The 18,062-nt window shown below is 43.2% G+C and overlaps 1 protein-coding gene across 5 annotated transcripts in view; it reads right to left on the bottom strand.

Moving 5' to 3' along the window:
* The window catches only part of LOC129712007 (WAS/WASL-interacting protein family member 2-like), a 45,410-nt gene that overhangs the window by 11,059 nt on the left and 16,289 nt on the right, over positions 1–18,062 (bottom strand). Inside the window, exons 2-4 of one of the 5 annotated variants that reach the window (XM_055660160.1) lie at positions 14,235–14,314; positions 695–827; positions 81–194 (exon numbers count right to left, since the gene is read on the bottom strand). In XM_055660160.1, coding sequence (XP_055516135.1) covers positions 81–194; positions 695–827; positions 14,235–14,306 — 319 coding nt within the window. In that variant the 5' untranslated portion in view covers positions 14,307–14,314. Of the gene's footprint in view, positions 1–80; positions 195–694; positions 828–1,161; positions 1,268–14,234; positions 14,315–18,062 lie in introns of those variants that run through there. The other 4 variants (XM_055660142.1, XM_055660151.1, XM_055660125.1 and 1 more) reach the window with 4 other exon arrangements.

Here is an 18,062-nt window from a genome sequence, read left to right as displayed (position 1 = left end):
TTACCTCAATGAGCTCCACGCAAGTGAGTTTCCACACCATTCCATAAATCTAGCCCAAACAAAGTATTCTACAGGACTACCTGAAGTATCTCTCTGTCCAGTAGGTCTGAGCACAGGAAACCCTCCCTGAAACAAGCCACCCATAGCAGTTGATGCTGCTGTTCCACCCACTGTACCATTGCTACTCGTTGGTTCTATAGAAAAATACAAATAATTGCAGAACATTTGTTACATTATTTTATAGTAGACACCTGTCAGAAATGCCTTCATGGTTGCAACAGAAGCCCACATTTATAAAAGAAACATTCCAATAAAATACAAATAATTTTCTCAAAATATGAGCATAATTTATCTAGGGAGACAATTTTACACAATTTCCAAACAATTATTTGAATTAAAAAACAAGACTATGTTTAGAAATTTCTGATCAAACACATTACCATCTCTTTTGGTATTGTCAGCATAAAAAACTATTATTTACATTGACTTAAATCAAAGCAAATATTTATCATTAGATAAATATACCTCAATGAAGTTTCATACCAAATTAATCAAGCCATGTGTATAAAACATGATCATCTTTTTATTTTACACATAACTACACGAGGCCTGGGAGTTTTAATTTGATTTTTCTTTTAAGTGTACAAAAGCAGAGTTGTGTATGATAACATCGAACAAACTTGGCAGTACTTACTATCAATGATTGGAGCACTTCTGTCATTGATCTGTGTCACCTTTTTCAACCGCACTCCAGTGTGGATATCTTCTAACAACGCAGACCGCCCATGTTCTTCATCCTTGTGGTGTTTGGGAAACTCCCCATGAACCTAAGGAATTACATAATCCATTATGACTTTTAATGTTCCCACAATAAAAGTTAACTACATCGAAAATGCAAAAACAAAACAAGGCTAGTGTCTTGAATCTGAAATTGATTAAAACTACTGTGTTTCTGCATATTCTCTGATCAGTAGTTAAACTGCCTTAAAGAACACTTTTAAATGGGTAGTGGAATTTCCCCACATAGTTCCCCTTCTTTCTTCGCCTCCCCCAGTCTACTCTAAGAATAGTGAATCTGTAGAGGCAACAAACGTGGTGAACAAATGGGTTACTTTATTCAGGAATAAAAAGTTTGTTATACATGCACGTTGGTCCTCTCACATAAAGTTGTTGTTGCTGCTGCAAAGCTGTTGCCTCGTGGACTCGAGCCGAGCCCCTGCTGAGGTGGAAGGACACTCACCCCTGGAGAGAAAGGAGCTGGTCAGCTCGAAGTAAGAGAGAGAGAAGAGAGGGTTGTCCCGGGGTTCGTTATATATACCAGGACACACCCCTATACCCTTTGACAACTCCTCCCTGCCATTGCCCAGTCACGTGACTGACTGCTGAGGGTTTGTGTAGCTAGTGGCCCAACCACCGGGTGCTGCCACAAATCATCAATTAACTGAAAGCATGCGTTCACAGCAGGCAGGTATGGCAGATTTCCCTTCCTGGAGGATATTAATGAACCCAATTGGTTTTATAACAGTTCAGTAATCATATGTTTTATCACAAATTATTACAGATTTTCCCTTACAAATTCCAAATTTAATTTAAATTCCTCAGTTGTCATAGTAAAATGTTAAACTTGCAACTTATCTGGACTTTCAAAAAGCCTTTGACAAGGTCCCACACAAGAGATTAGTGTGCAAAATTAGAGCACATGGCATTGGGGGTAGTGTATAAATTGTTAACTATTCTAGCAATGAATTAATCTAGAATTCTGTCAACTCAATAGCTTTCTTTCTTGTTCTGCTGTTCACACACTACTTACATAGTCCCAGTTCTAGTTCAGTTCATTAATCTGTAATTATGAGATATTCAAACGGTTAAAGAATTTATTATTTTCATTTAATCCTTAATGTGGATAATGATGAGTCGGAGGGGGGGGTGAAGAGATGGGGGTTGTGGAAGGATTGTCCTAGCGCTGGGGAGTTCTTAGGAGGTGCGGGACCCAATTGGGAACAATTTTGGTGAGCCCCAGGTTCCCAACCAAGGTTTGTAGAATCATAGAAATACAAATAGTCTATTATAGACTTTATATCTCTATGGTAGAATGGAAAGTAATCAAAATGTGCGCTTAAAAGTGCCTGCGACTGTGAGGTTATCCACTTTGGTGGCAAAAACAGGCAGATGATCTGAAAGGTGTCAGATGGTGTCAGAACCTAGGTGTGTTTGGACATCAGTCACTGAAAGTAAGCATGCAGGTAAAGCAGGCAGTGAAGAAAGATAATGGCATGTTGGCATTCATTGTGAGAGGATTTGAGTTTAGGAGCAAGGAGATCCTACAGTTGAGACTGCACCTGGAATATTGTGTGCAATTTTGGTTTCTTAATTTGAGGAAGTACATTATTGCTATTGAGGGAGTGCAGCGTCGGTTCACCAGGTTAATTCCCGGGATGGCGGGACTGACATACGATGAAAGAATGGGTCGACTGGGCTTGTATTCACTGGAATTTAGGATAAGGTGTCTTATAGAAACATATACAATTCTTAAAGGATTGGACATGCTAGACGCAGGAAAAATGTTCCCGATGTTGCGGGAGTCCAGAACCAGGGGTCACAGTTTAAGAATAAGGGGTAGGCCATTTAGGACGGAGATGAGGAAAAACTTCTTCAGCCAGAGAGTTGTGAATCTGTGGAATTCTCTGCCACAGAAGGCAATGGAGTCCAATTCACTGGATGTTTTCAAGAGAGAGTTAGATTTAGCTCTTAGCGGAAAAAGCAGGAGCAGGGTACTGATTTTAGATGATCAGCCATGATCATATTGAATTGCGGTGCTGGCTCGAAGGGCTGAATGGCCTCCTCCTGCACTTATTTTTCTATGAGAAGGTTAGAGCTATCGAAAAGCAACAAAACTTTATATATGCAATTGCTGAATGAGTTTGGATTGATTTGCAAGAGTTGTCTGTCACGGAGAAGAATTTATGCATATGGGACAAATCCAAGGGGATGAGCCAGTGATAAATAATGTGTGATAAAATGAAAACAAATTATTTAACATTTGTACATGAAGAACCATTTTAATTGCAACCGTCCAATGTTTAACTCCATCCCACACTGCAGATCAGTATTTCATTATGACACCTTAATTATACCATTCATTCCTTTAAAGTATTGTTTACAAAGGTTCTGTGGTTAGATAATCTCCTCCATTGCTGCTTTCAGGTTATATGATGAGTATGCTGGCAGAGCCGCCTTACTTGAATGTCAACTAATAATAGGAACATATGTTGCACATCTAATGGTATTATTGGTTTGACTTACCAGATGTCTTCATCACTGACTTTTTTTTTGCTCCTGCTATCAACACTTAGTGTTAATCTAGTTGCTCAATTCTTGCTGCTACAGGTGCCAAGGGTGGAAATGGTGGGAAAAATTAGTCCTACAAAATTTCCTTTTTGCCCTGTTATTTCTGTAATTCTTCCACGACTTGTGTGGATCAAGCTGCCAGAGGAGGTAATTGAGGCAAGGATATCCCAACGTTTAAGAAACTGGTAGACAGGTACGTGGATAGGACAGGTTTGGAGGGCTATGGGGCAAGGTGGGACCAGTGTAGCTGGGACATGTTGGCAGGTGTGGGCAAGTTGGGCCCAAAGGCCTGTTGCACTCTATGACTGTGACTTTTGGAATAGGTCTACAATACTCCATTCTTCAGTAATATGGATGTCTAAATTGGTGCTCACTAATATTTCAAAGGAAATATAACTGATTATAGCAATTAAAAGATTTATACTTATGCTCATGCTTGATCTGAATTCTTAATTTTGCTGCATCAGTGGATTGCATCAATTGAGGACGTTGTGACTATCAAAATGGTCATTATGGCACATTTTAAGAAAGCTTTATAATGCTAATTTTCAAAAACACTAATCACACCTCAATAGAATTTAAAAGCATTTTAGATTTTGATCTAGACTTAAATCTAGTATGCATACAAAGGAAACCAACTAGTTCATGAAAATGGTGAAAATGAACGTACTACAGGTGCACAACCTTTTATCCGACGATCCAAATAACGAAAACCTCCGAATAGCGACATTTTTTCAGTCCTTGGAAAAAGGTCCTTGAAAACGTTCACGGAGGGCGGCCCGCAGAGGTGACAGCGGAACCTCCGGTCGGTCCTCGAAGAAAGGGGAACTAAATCCCCATTCATAAAAGAGAAGGTGAGGGTATATTGCGCGGGAAGGTTAATAATTGACAATCTGCTGCTGCCTGCCTGCTGAGTTAAAAAGTTCCCACGGTAGACACGATACACAGTGTATCGTGAGTCTTGCGTGGGAACTTTTTAACGCAGCGTGCAGGCAGCAGCAGATTGTCGCTCCCTTCAGTTTCACCCCACCTACACCCCTCTGCTTCCATTGCACCGGCGTGGGGGCTTTGCACTGTCTTCACGTCGGCAATGCCAGTCACCGGAGACGTCAGGACCAACGGGCCACCGACCCCCAGGCCCACTGCAAGCACGGAGATCCCAGAGACCCACAGCCAGCAGCAGCCCAGCCCCGTTCCAACTCCAGAGGAAAACTGCAAACTAGCCGGAGACATCGGGACCACCAGAAGCCGCTCCCCGATGGGCCGCTACGGCGACAAGTGGCAGTTCGCCCACAGCCCGAGCTGTGCCCCCTCATCGGGACACAGACCCCCAGGCCCACTGCAAGCACGGAGATCCCAGATCAGCAACTCCAGCCCAGCCCCGTTCCAACTCCAGAGGGGCAGCTGCTGCTGGTGTGCAAGGTGTGTCTTGTTCTTGGGGTCGCGCATCGGGGAGCGGATTCCTCTGGAGTTGGGGGGGGAGGGGGGTATTGTGCTGTTTGATCGCCCCCTGCTATCCCAGGGACAGGGAGACAGGACGTTCACCGAGGGCGGCCCGCAGAGGTGACAGCGGAACCTCCGGTCAGTCCTCGACGAAAGGGGAACTAAATCCCCTTCATAAAAGAGAAGGTGAGGGTACATTGTGTGGGAGAGTAGGAATCCCAAGACAAAGTTGAGTGAGCGTTCACCGAGGGTGGCCCGCAGAGGTGACAGCGGAACCTCGGGTCAGTCCTGGAAGAAAGGGGAACTAAATCCCCTTCATAAAAGAGAAGTGGAGGGTATATTGCGCGGGAGGGTATATCGCCTACCTGGAAGAAACCAGACATTTTTTCCAGGATGTCGTCTGCACACCAAAGCTCATGTTTGGCGCCTCTGCTGCACACGGATATAAGAGTGTGAAAATTTCGCCTTAGGCCGCCTTAGGGCATGTAGCCCCGCTAGGGTGACATGAGTGCGGGAGGTGATTCAATGCTGCGGTCACATTTACAAATTCAGGAATTCATTCAACACACTGCATTTCATACAGACATTTATTCTGCAAGAAAAAACTACATTGAAGACTCAAACTCGTGACCGAGGAACTGCCGGGATCAAGGAGCAAACTCGCGACCTTGCGGATATGAGCCGGGCACTCTACCACCGAGCCAGCCATTAAAATCTACGCTAAAAAATTTCCATTCCGAAGTCCGACAAATTCCAAATTACGAAAAGTGTCTGGTCCCAAGGCTGTCGGATAAAAGGTTGTGCACCTGTACTTTTTTTTCAATCAGTTGTACCCATTTTATAAAATAATATTACTAATCTGAAGCTCTTGAACCCCAAGTAGAGTAACGTATTATAAATGCAGTCATTCTAGCTGGTCATGCTAGTATTCCACCCTGTCTATTGCCACCATTTGGTTTAACTGGAAGGGTTTTGCAGATATTCAACATAAAATGAGCAACATCGTAATATAATAGACAATTGACAAAAGGTGCAGGAGTAGGCCATTCGGCCCTTCGAGCCAGCACCGCCATTCAATGTGGTTATGGCTGATCATCCCCAATCAGTACCCCGTTCCTGCCTTCTCCCCATATCCCCTGACTCCGCTATCTTTAAGAGCCATATCTAGCTCTCTTGAAAGTATCCAGAGAACCGCCCTCTGAGGCAGAGAATTCCACAGACTCACAACTGTGAGAAAAAGTGTTTCCTCGTCTCTGTTCAAAATGGCTTCCCCCTTATTCTTAAACTGTGGCCCCTGGTTCTGGACTCCCCCAACATCGGGAACATGTTTCCTGCCTCTAGCGTGTCCAAACCCTTAATAATCTTATATGTTTCAATAAGATCCCCTCTCATCCTTCTAAACTCCAGAGTGTACAAGCCTAGCCGCCCCATTCCCTCAGCATATGACAGTCCCGCCATCCTGGGAATTAACCTTATAAACCTACGCTGCACTCCCTCAATAGCAAGAATGTCCTTCCTCAAATTAGGGGACCAAAACTGCACACAATACTCCAGGTGTGGTCTCACTAGGGCCATGTACAACTGCAGGACCTCTTTGCTCCTATACTTGACTCCTCTTGTTATAAAGGCCAACATGCTATTCGCTTTCTTCACTGCCTGCTGTATCTGCATGCTTACTTTCATAAACTGATGAACAAGGACCCCCAGATCCCGTTGTACTCCCCTTTTCCCAACTCGACACCATTTAGATAGTAATCTGCCTTCCTGTTTTTGCTACCAAAGTGGATAACCTCACATGTAACCACATTAAACTTCATCTGCCATGCATCTGCCCACACCCAACCTGTCCAAGTCACCCTGCATTCTCATAGCATCCTCCTCACAGTTCACACTGACACCCAGCTTTTTGTCATTTGCAAATTTGCTAATATTACTTTGAATCTCTTCATCCAAATCATTGATGTATATTGTAAATAGCTGCATCCCAGCACTGAGCCTTGCGGTACCCCACTAGTCACTGCCTGTCATTCTGAAAGGGCCCGTTAATCCCTACTCTTTGTTTCCTGTCTGCCAACCAATTTTTTATCCATGTCAGCACTCTACCCCCAATACTATGTGCCCTAACTTTGCCCACTAATCTCCTATGTGGGACCTTACCAAATGCTTTCTGAAAGTCCAGGTACACTACATCCACTGGCTCTCCCTTGTCCTTTTTCCTAGTTACATCCTCAAAAAATTCCAGAAGATTAGTCAAGCATGATTTCCCCTTCATAAATTCATGCTGATCCTGTTACTGCTATGCAAACAGGCCCGTACGAAGCTTTTCAAAAATGGGGGTGGCATGAGGGGAGGTGCGGGCGGGGCTGAGCGGGGGGGGGGGGGGGGGGGGGGGGGTGCGGGCGGGCCTGAACGGCAGTGGGGGGTGACGGCGCGATTTTTTTTATTACTCTAGGGGGAAAAAAGGGGGGTTCGTTCGCACCCTCCGCACCCCCCCCTTCGGACGGCCATGACAAATGTGTGGCTATTTCATCTTTTATAATTGCCTCCAGCATCTTCCTCACCACCAATGTCAGGCTAACTGGTCTATAATTCCCTTTTTTCTCTCTCCCGCCTTTCTTAAAAAGTGGGATATCATTAGCTACCCTCCAATCCACAGGAACTGACCATGAGTCCATAGAACATTGGAAAATGATCACCAATGCATCCACGATATCTAGAGCCACTTCCTTAAGTGCCCTGGGATGCAGACCATCAGACCCTGGGGATTTATCAGCCTTCAGTCCCATCAGTCTATCCAACACCATTTCCTGCCTAATGTGGATTTCCTTCAGTTCCTCTGTCACCCCAGATCCACTACTATATCAGGAAGATTGTTTGTGTCCTCCTTAGTGAAGACGGATCCAAAGCACCTGTTCAACTCATCTGCCATTTCCTTCTTCCCCATAATAAATTCACCTTATTCGGTCTTCAATGGTCCAACTACTCTTTTATTTTTATACTGTCCCTGTCGTCCTTTGTCAGCCACGGTCACCCCTTACTCCCCTTGGAGCATACTTTTGTTTTAACAACACTTTTATAATGGATTTTGGTTAAAGCAGACTGACCTGCTGTCAGCGTGCACCACACCTGGATGGTACCACCAACACGGAAGCTGGGAGCTCCGGCCGCCCCCGACGTGCACCGCAGCCCCTGCTGCTTGTAGGACCACCTGTCTGCACCTCTCCCACCGCTCATAGTGCCGGCCGTGCCTGCCGCCATCTTTACACCAACCCTTGCCTGCACTCCGGCAGTCCACAACCCTTGACCGCCAATCTTCACCTCTTCCCCAGCCACCAGTAGGCCAGAGCCTTCAACTTACCTGGATTCCAGGCCCAGTTCTGGACCAAGAGTCTGATGAAGGGTTCCGATCCAAAACGTCACCCATCCATGTTCTCCATAAATGTTGTCCGACCTGCTGAGTTACTACAGCACTATATGTCCTTTTTTGTTTTAACCAGAAACTGCAGTTGTTTGTTTCGACTACTTATATAACGATACTACCTTATTCTGTTATTGCGGACAACCCATAATAACGGACACCCCCCCCCCCTCCCCCACATGTACCTTTAGTATTTGTGCATATGACAATAAACTCGACAATACATTCAAGTTCAACCAAAACAGCGACACGTCACAAAGTATTCCTACATCCTCCGACAATGAACTATCTACTCAAATTATAATACATGCATCGCCTCACTGCCCCCATTTCTAACTCTGCATCCCTGTGCATAGGATCTTTGTGCATAGGATCTTATTGTAAGACTTGAGGCCCTGAGCAACAGGGATACTTTGGGCAGGCTAGGACATTATTCCTTGGTGTACAGGAAGCTGAGGGGTGATCTTAGAGAGGTGTATAAAATCATGAGGGGGGGATAGATAAGGTGAATGCACAGCCTTTTTCCCAGGGTAGGGGAATCAAGAAATAGAGGGCATAGTTTTAAGGCAAGAAGGAAAAGATATAATAGGAACCTGTAGGGCAATTTTCTTTTCACACGGATGGTGGTGAGTAAATGGAATGAGCTGCTTGGTAGAGGTAGTTGAGGCAAGTACAATACAAAATGTAACATACTTTTGGACAGGTACTTGACTGGGAAAGATTTAGAGGGATATGGGCCAGGCATGGACAAATGGGGTATCTAGCACATAGGGGGTATCTTGTTCGGCATAGATATGTTGGGTCGATGGGACTGACTTCCACCCTGAAGTACTCTGACACTCAAGACTTTTAATCCTATGAGACTGAGAATACCATGTCTTGTCTGATTCTCTATTTCCTTCAACCTGCCCTTAATGCCTTCCACTAAGACAGCTGTTTCTTCTTCTCCTCCTCCCCCCACCAGCAATGGTAAGTGTAATGCATCTAATATGGATGAAATAGGAGCAGACGGCTATCATAATGATTCGGTAAGATTATACGGTGAACAGCTGAGTAGTACAAGATCCTCTGTTTCATGCTTTAATTCTTATCTTTACTGAATAATTATTCACAGATGCAATGCCGGCATGATAAAACAGACACCTATCTACGGCCCACACACTTACTCAAGTTAAAACTTGATGGTCTGAATTTGTTGAATTTCTAAATGCAAAAGGTACGCAGTAACATTATATAAAACACTTTGCAGAAATTATGTTTTTATTTGCAGTCTTATTTGCATTTGTTATGGGAAAAACAGTACAATTTGTGATAAATTGCAATGACACAGATCTTCCAATTAAAAGCTGCAGGTCCAGTTGAACTGCTGATGTTCAGAACACAAGAACATTGGAGAAGGCCATCAGGTCCTCGAGCCTGTACCACCATTCAACAATCATGGTGATCTAATGAGAACCTCCACTGCTCTTCTCTGCCAATTCCCCAAAATGTTCAATTCCTCAAACTTTGAAATATTGACCTATTTATATGTCACCCAACATCCACGAGTGAGTGAAGAATTCAAACTTTATTTACAGAACTGCACAGGGGCTCAGGACTGGAACAAAGGCAAAAGTCCTGAACTTCCACTCGCCAGTTGCTATCTTTGGATGCCAGCACTTCAGCATTGGAGTCCTTGTGGAGAACTTGTGATAGAAAACAGCATCACTCCAACACAGTTTCACAAGCCCAATCATTGATAATAATCTGACGTAAACACAGACTAGATTAGGATATATATCTACAAAGATATTACCTGTAGTACAAAAAAATCATCTATAACCTTTGCAAAGCTATCAAAGATGCCATGAGGGAATTCTGTGTCAAGCTCGTGTCCTGAGGCAACAACATGGACAGCTATCAATTGTGGCAACACTTGCATGCTATAATGGGATACTAAGTGAAATATCATTGGCAACATGTTCCTCCCTGATGAGCTCAATGCATTTCACACTTGCTATGACCAAAAGCTCGGTAAAAAGACATCACCCACCCCATCAGCCTGGGGTGTGCCTGTGCCATCGGTAACTGGGGCAGATGTAAGATCGGTCATCCTTGGAGTGAATCTGTGGAAAGCAACTGGCCTGCATAAAAACCCCATCTGTGTCCTAAGACTAGCTGGCAGAGTTATTCACAAACATCTTTAACCACTCACTGCTTAATTCTGAGGTCCCCATCTGCATAAAGACAACTCATTGACAAAGAAAAGCACGGTAACATGGCTCTAACATCCACTATCATGAAGTGCTTCGAGAGACTGTTGATTGCGCACATTAACTGTCTCCAGCTGCCCAGTGCTTTGAACCTTTGGAATTTGCTTAACATCACAACAAGTCCACAGTAGAAGCCATCTCACTGGCCCTAAACCCATCTCTGGTAAACCTAGATAACAAGAACAACTACTTCAGACTCCTATTTATTGACTACCTGCCTATGACATCATAATCTCATCCAAACTAGTTTCTAAACTCTTGGATCTAGGAGTCAGCACCTGTCTTTGTCATTGGATCCTCAACCTCTTGGTCCATAGACTATAATCAGTGAGGATATGAGACAACCCTTCCTCCACAATAATTCTGAACACCAGTGCCCCTTTAGGGTGAGTTCTTAGCTCAATGCATCTATAAACTGCCTTATAAACACACATCTGTTTGGCTAAAATCTGCTCTAATTTCATCTACCAGTTTACAGAGAATGCTATTTTGGTGGGGCCAGACCTCAAGCAATGATAAGATGGATAACAACCTCTTCCTCAATGACAGCAAGACAAAGAAGTTACTTATCAAATTCAGGACACATGGACGAGTACAAGCCTCAGTATGCATCAATCTGGATGAGGAACTAGTTGAGAGCCTCATTTTCTTCTTGTAAATATTACTAATAATATTTCTGGACTAACTACATTGAAGCTTCAGCCAGAACAAACACACCAATGCATTTACTTCCTCAGGAGGCTGAGAACATTGAACATGTCTCCAACAAGACTTATTAACCTCTCCAGATACACCATAGAAAGCATCATAGCTTAGTTAGGGAACAGCTCTGCCCAAGACGGCAGAAATTTTCGATCTATCTCACTGTGTAGCAATGTTACAAAATTTTGAGATTTTAAAAATCAAGTCTGCAATTTATCTCATCAGATAAAGCATAAAAATAAGTTTAATTTGACACCTAATTCACTTTCATATCTTCAGTATTAAAAAAGCTATGGCCAATTAGAAATTAGCATCTTGTTCCCTATTGCTTTTCCATTGACTTAACACAAAAGCTGTGATCAAGGACAGTCAAAAGCCCATAACTTTCTTAAAATTTAAGAGAACTGAATGAAATTTTCAGTTATTATAGATTGAAGCATTCTGAAACAAATATGAAACAATCTTACTTTGATAACCTGAAATTAAAGCATATAATTAGTTAGTTACCCAATTGTAGCTAATTACAAAATTCAATTACTAGATCTAAACATCTATCCTTTTCTAAAGAAAAGGTTAACATTTTTAAAAAGCCTAAGTGTCCAAATAACATTGACACAAGAATTCACAATATAACATGATTTTTAAATCTCATTGTCATGAATTTATAGGCCAAATGGAAGGAATTTAGTGTTTAATTCCTGTAAATTAATGGGCATTTAAATCATCTTGCAAGTGGGATTTTGTGGAACGCGCTGGTTTGGAACGTTGCGGTTGCAGTGAATTTAAACCCCATATCGGCAGGAAAAATACTGCCGGTTCGTATATTTACATAATGACATTTTCACAACGTGAAATTTTGATTAAAGGCATCCTAATAAGCAAGTTTATATGAAAAAATAAACGGCATACCTTGCCTTGTCCCCTACGTGAGATCCGTCCCGTAGTCGGCATTGACGGCATTTGAAGATGATTTTAATTTTACTCCAACAATTAAATTATCCAGCGGTAATTTTAATAAACTTAATAAAACGGCAGTCAAAGCGATTTTTCCTTAGCAACTAAACAGCCAGACAGCGATCGATTTGAATAGGCTGCAGAAAAATCGCATTTTAAACCAGCCCCCCTCTCAAAGTCGCACACACGGGCAGTGGTAGAACTTCAGCGCCGCTGAAGGTAAGTTTTGTAACATTCCTACACTGTGGTCATTGGACTTTTCTCCTGGAGCTATTACGCTACAAAGATGAGAACCTTATTCTGTACACTGGTGTTTTTCTCTTCGCTCTGTCTGTTGTACCGATGTTTGATTGTATTCAAACAAAAGCTTTTCATAATAAACCTAAACCTCCACATGGTGTTTCAGGGCATGCATACTAAATAAAGTGCAGAAAAGGTGGCTGTATAACACAGGGCCAGCAGCTGGTGGATGATTGGTAGAGGCAGATGAAGAAAGAAAGAAAGATCAGATGGAGCCAAGTGGGGCAATAGGAAGGTGGAAGAGAGAGTGGCTGATGAATGATAAAAGACAACAAAATAGGCTGCAGATGCTGGACTCAAATCCACGTAATCAGATGTAATCTCTGAAATCTATCCCCCCCCCCCCCCCCCCCCCCCCTTTAGTCTCAGAGTCCCATCATCTTCTCCTCATCTGGTTCCATCTATCGCCTGCCAGGGCCTGTATCACACCCCCAATACAGGCTATCTCCTCTTTACACTTTCAGTCCTGATGCAATGTCTGACTGTCCCACTGCCTCAATGATAATGTCTGGCCCACTGGATTCTTCCAGCAGTCCGTATTTAATAATAATAATGGATGGGATTTATATAGCGCCTTTCTAGATACTCAAGGCGCTTTACATCGCATTATTCAGTCACTCCTCAGTCACACTCGGTGGTGGTGAGCTACTTCTGTAGCCACAGCTGCCCTGGGGCAGACTGATGGAAGCGTGGCTGCTAATCTGCACCTACGGCCCCTCCGACCACCACCAATCACACACACATTCCCACGCAGGCAAAGGTGGGTGAAGTGTCTTGCCCAAGGACACAACGAGTATGCACTCCAAGCGGGATTCGAACCGGCTACCTTCCGGTCGCCAGCCGAACACTTTGCCATAGATTACAGTATACATAGTGTTCGTCACCAATTGCTCTTTTTTCCTTTGTAGGCATATTTTAATCTAAATACTGAAATAATAATTTATACATAATATCATAGGGGCAAACAGATTAAAACAAGAAAAATGTCACAATTTAAGGAATATCTGCATTCTGCAAATTTAAACTCAAATTACTGGGAATACCATTAATGAATTCACTAACTAGAATTACTGAATCAATACTTTGAAAATAAATGGAAAGAGCTTTATACAGTGAAGTTAATTACTTGAATGAGTGCCTAATTCAACAATTTCCAGGCTTAATTAAGAATTGATTCTTTGTTCAAGATGATATTAATTATCAGTTGTTCAAAATACTCACTGTTTGATCAAAACTATACAAATTCAAAAGCTGTTTTTTTTAAAACTGACTGAAAAGGTCTTAAGTAATTTGGAAGTTTTAAGCAGTTTCACTTAGAACTCCATCAGATCATGGTTCATCCATTCCCAAGACTGCTCTTCTAACCCTATAACAGGTACTGTACATGCATTGGACTCTCATTTGATTTATTAAAAACATCCATGATATTTCTGACTGAGAACAATCCAATCAGTAGAGGACCCTTTCTACTTTTATTATAGTAGCAGAGTGAATCCAAGATTTTCTGTGCCAACATCACAATTAGTAAAATATGATGAATATTTAATAATGGGTAAAAAAAAAAATTGCAGCTAATGTGAAACTTTGGGAAAGAAGGTGCTGACACGCAGGCACTGTCAATAACCACCATCATAGCTTGGTTATAACCAATAAAAATTACTTGTTTAGAAAATGAAGTGTAAACCACAATTAACGGCATAACTTTACATACAGTAATACCGTTTTATATTCTTGCTGATGACACATCTAAATAACAATCAAAATTCAAACCTTTAAAAGTTAATTGTCATATTGCAACTAAGATATTTCTGACTTACAGCAAAGGAAGACGGCAGTGGAGGAGTGCCAGGTGGAGGAGGAGGAGGTGGCGGCGGAGGTGGTACCGGCATACCTTTGCCTGAAAAGAAATGGAGCCTTTACTTTACGGCTGTTTAGTTTATTGTGTGATCCTGTAGGTCTCAATCCAGTTTCAATTTTGTTTTACTACTACCTTACATATTATTCATACTTAGCTGGAACTAAGCTCCCAAAGCATCTTGAATACAAACTGTTAGTACAATACAAGGAATACCGATTTACTAGCCTTCCTTATGGCATCTGAAAATTATTCATATTTCTCCACCCCCTTCAGTGTTATTTTATGATGGGAATCATGTTTTACTGTGCGACGTATTCATGTTCCACTTTTACACACCAAGGATTTATTATTTTAAATGCATCCATTCTTTCCAGACAGACTGTACTGTAGAAGTCAAATAGCTGCAACATTGATTAATGTTAACCCCCTGCCTCTGTTTCCTTCAATTGACGATGATTTAAAAATCACCAGAAGTTACATTGTTGACACAAGTTCTGCAATTAGACATATTAGAACTCATCTTAAAACCAAAATATTAATGACAGTGATGATGATTCAATGCAAATCCTGCCCATGAACCCGGTTCCTTCTCTGGAAGCCCAAGTTCATGATTATCTGACCATTAGAATGCAAGGTAGAATGAGGCTTCCTCATTAAAAGCACAAACATTTAATCGCCTTTTATTTGTCATTACACCACTGTTGGAGGTGGCAAAACTTAGCACTGTTAAAACTTAGTGATAACTTTTCTGTCACTTTAATAGGAGCATTACTGGTTAGTCCGTCTACTAATACTCTCCTCCGCGTAGCAGAGCTGGTCCTTACCCTTAACAACTTCTTCTTCGACTACTCCCACTTTCTCCAAATCCAAGTCGTAGATATGGGCACTCACATGGGCCCCAGCTATGCCTGCCTCTTTGTAGGGTAGGTTGAACAATCACTGTTCCAGGAGTACACTTGCCCTATCCCCAAACTCTACCTCCACTACATTTGGGACTGAATCGGTGCTACCTCCTGCACCCACGCAGAACTCACTGACTTCATTAACTTTACGACTAATTTCCATCCTGCACTCAAATTCACTTGGACCATCTCCGACATCTCCCGAACGTTTCTAGATCTCACCATCTCCATCACAGGAGACAGACTAATGACTGACATCTATTACAAATCTACTGACTCCCATAGCTATCTAGATTACACTTCTTCCCACACTGCTTCATGTAAAGACTCTATCCCCTACTCCCAATTCCTCCGTCCATGCCGCAACTGCACCCAGGATAAGGTTTTCGATACCAGGTCATCGGAGATGTCCTCATTTGTTAGGGAACAGGGTTCCCCTCTTCCATTATAGATGAGGTTCTCACTAGGGTCTCCTCGATACCCCACAGCTCCACTCTTGCTCCCCCTACACCCATTCGCCCTTGTCCTCACCTCCCACCCCATCAGCCGTCGCATACAGCATATAATCCTCCAACAGTTTTGCCACCTCCAACGGGATCCCACTACTGGCCACATCTTCCCATCTCCATCCCTTTCTGCTTTCCATAGAGACCATTCCCTCCACAACTCCCCGGTCAACTCGTCCCTTCCCACCCCAAACCACCCCCTCCCCAGGTACTTTCCCCTGCAACCGCAGGAGATGCCACACCTGTTGCTTTACCTCCCACCCCAACTCCATCCAAGGACCCCAACAGTCTTTTCAGGCAAGGCAGAGGTTCACTTGCACCTCCTCCAACCTTATCTACTGTATCCACTGTTCCAGGTGTCAACTCCTGCATATCGGTGAGACCAAGCGCAGCCTCGGCGAATGTTTCGTTGAACACCTCCGCTTAGTCCCCCTTAACCTACCTGATCTCCCCGTTGCTCAGCACTTTAACTCCCCCTCCCGTTCCGAATCTGACCTGGGCCTCCTCCATTGTCAGAGTGAGGCCCAGTGCAAATTGGAGGAACAGCACCTCATAATTTGTTTGGGTAGCTTACACCCCAGCGGTATGAACATTGACTACTCTAACTTTCCTTGCTTTCCCTCTCTCTCCATCCCCTCCCCCTTCCCAGTTCTCCCACCATTCTTACTGTCTCCAACTACATTCTATCTCTGTCCCGCCCACCCCCCTGACATCAGTCTGAAGAAGGGTCTCGACCCGAAATATCTCCCATTCCTTCTCTCCTGAGATGCTGCCTGAGTTGCTCCAGCATTTTGTCTACACTCATTTAAAATAAGTGGGTTAATGGCAACACACAACAAAAGGATTTAAAATGAAATTCAGCATTTATGACCCTGTCCAAATATCAGCTGGCATAGCTCTTGTATCTCCTGGTAGTTGTAGATGCAGCAGCAGTAAACATATGAATTGCTTTAGGTTACACAAAAAAGCTGGAGAAACTCAGCGGGTGCAGCAGCATCTATGGAGCGAAGGAAATAGGCAACGTTTCGGGCCGAAACCCTTCTTCAAGATATGAATTGCTTTGTTTGCCCTACTTTTCAGCTAAAAGTCACTACAGACTCAAAGGGAGGGGGAGTTGAAGTGCTGAGCCACTGGGAGTTCAGGTAGGTTATTGCGGACTGAGCGGAGGTGTTCGGCGAAACGATCGCCCAACCTCTGCTTAGTCTCACCAGTCTCACTAAGCGGAGGTTGGGCGGTCGTTTCGCCAAACACCTCCACTCAGTCCGCAATAACCTACCTGAACTCCCGGTGGATCAGCACTTCAACTCCCCCTCCCATTCCCAATCCAACCTCTCTGTCCTGGGTCTCCTCCATTACCAGAGTGAGCAACACCGGAAATTGGAGGAACAGCACCTCATATTCAGCCTGGGTAGCTTGCGTCCGGATGGCATGAACATCGAATTCTCCCAATTTTGCTAGCCCTTGCTGACTCCTCCCCTTCCTTAACCCTTGAGCTGTCTCCTCCCATCCCCCTGCCCTCGGGCTCCTCCTCCTCCATTTTTCCTTCCTTTTCCCCCCCACCCCCCATCAGTCTGAAGAAGGGTTTCGGCCCGAAACGTCACCTATTTCCTTCGCTCCATAGATGCTGCTGCACCCGCCGAGTTTCTCCAGCATTTTTGTGAAACCACGTAAATATATTCACTTACGTGATTAAACCATTAAGGCATATGCAAAATCATTTGTACAAGTACTCTAATGTGTTCAGATGACACATAGACTTGGTATGTAGTCATTTTGCAACTCAAAACTTTAGGACTCCCTCCAATCAAAAGTGCAGATGGAGGCTTTTCATGGTGATTGTTGCTTAATGCGTCATTATTGCAATCCGTAGCAGATGTGAGAAAATGGAGGGGGAAAGTCAGTGAAAATAATTTCCTGAGGAATTGAGAGGGTAAAGAACTTTTGGCTGGAAGTGTGAAATCGACCTGCTGTTCCGTGTGTCATTTTACACAAACACCAACTGCAGTTGGCACAGCTGATAAACAGCTGCTGTGACACAGTGATATTTGAATATTTCCACCAATAGATGACTGTTGATTTAAGTGATGCATTACCTTAATCCTTAAATTGCTGCTTTATATTCTCATAACACACAAAACTAGTTGAAAAAAATAATAATTGCATGCTACAGATACTGCTGTTACTGTCTGTCTCTCTGGAAAGCTTTCAAATGGAGTTGCCACCATCCACTTTTTTTGCCAAGCATATATTTTTAGATAGGCAGCCAGTTCCGAACAGGCATGACCAAAATATCAAAATTGGAGGAAGAAAGCACCTATTGTTTTGTATATCTGCGTACCTAAATGCTAAAGAACAGAGGCCAAGTTGCTGGACTAACAA

The sequence above is a fragment of the Leucoraja erinacea genome, chromosome 2 (genome assembly GCF_028641065.1).
Source record: "Leucoraja erinacea ecotype New England chromosome 2, Leri_hhj_1, whole genome shotgun sequence".
Lineage (NCBI taxonomy): Eukaryota > Metazoa > Chordata > Chondrichthyes > Rajiformes > Rajidae > Leucoraja > Leucoraja erinaceus.
Note: the sequence above shows the minus strand (reverse complement) of the source record. Positions and strands in the feature narration are given on the sequence as shown.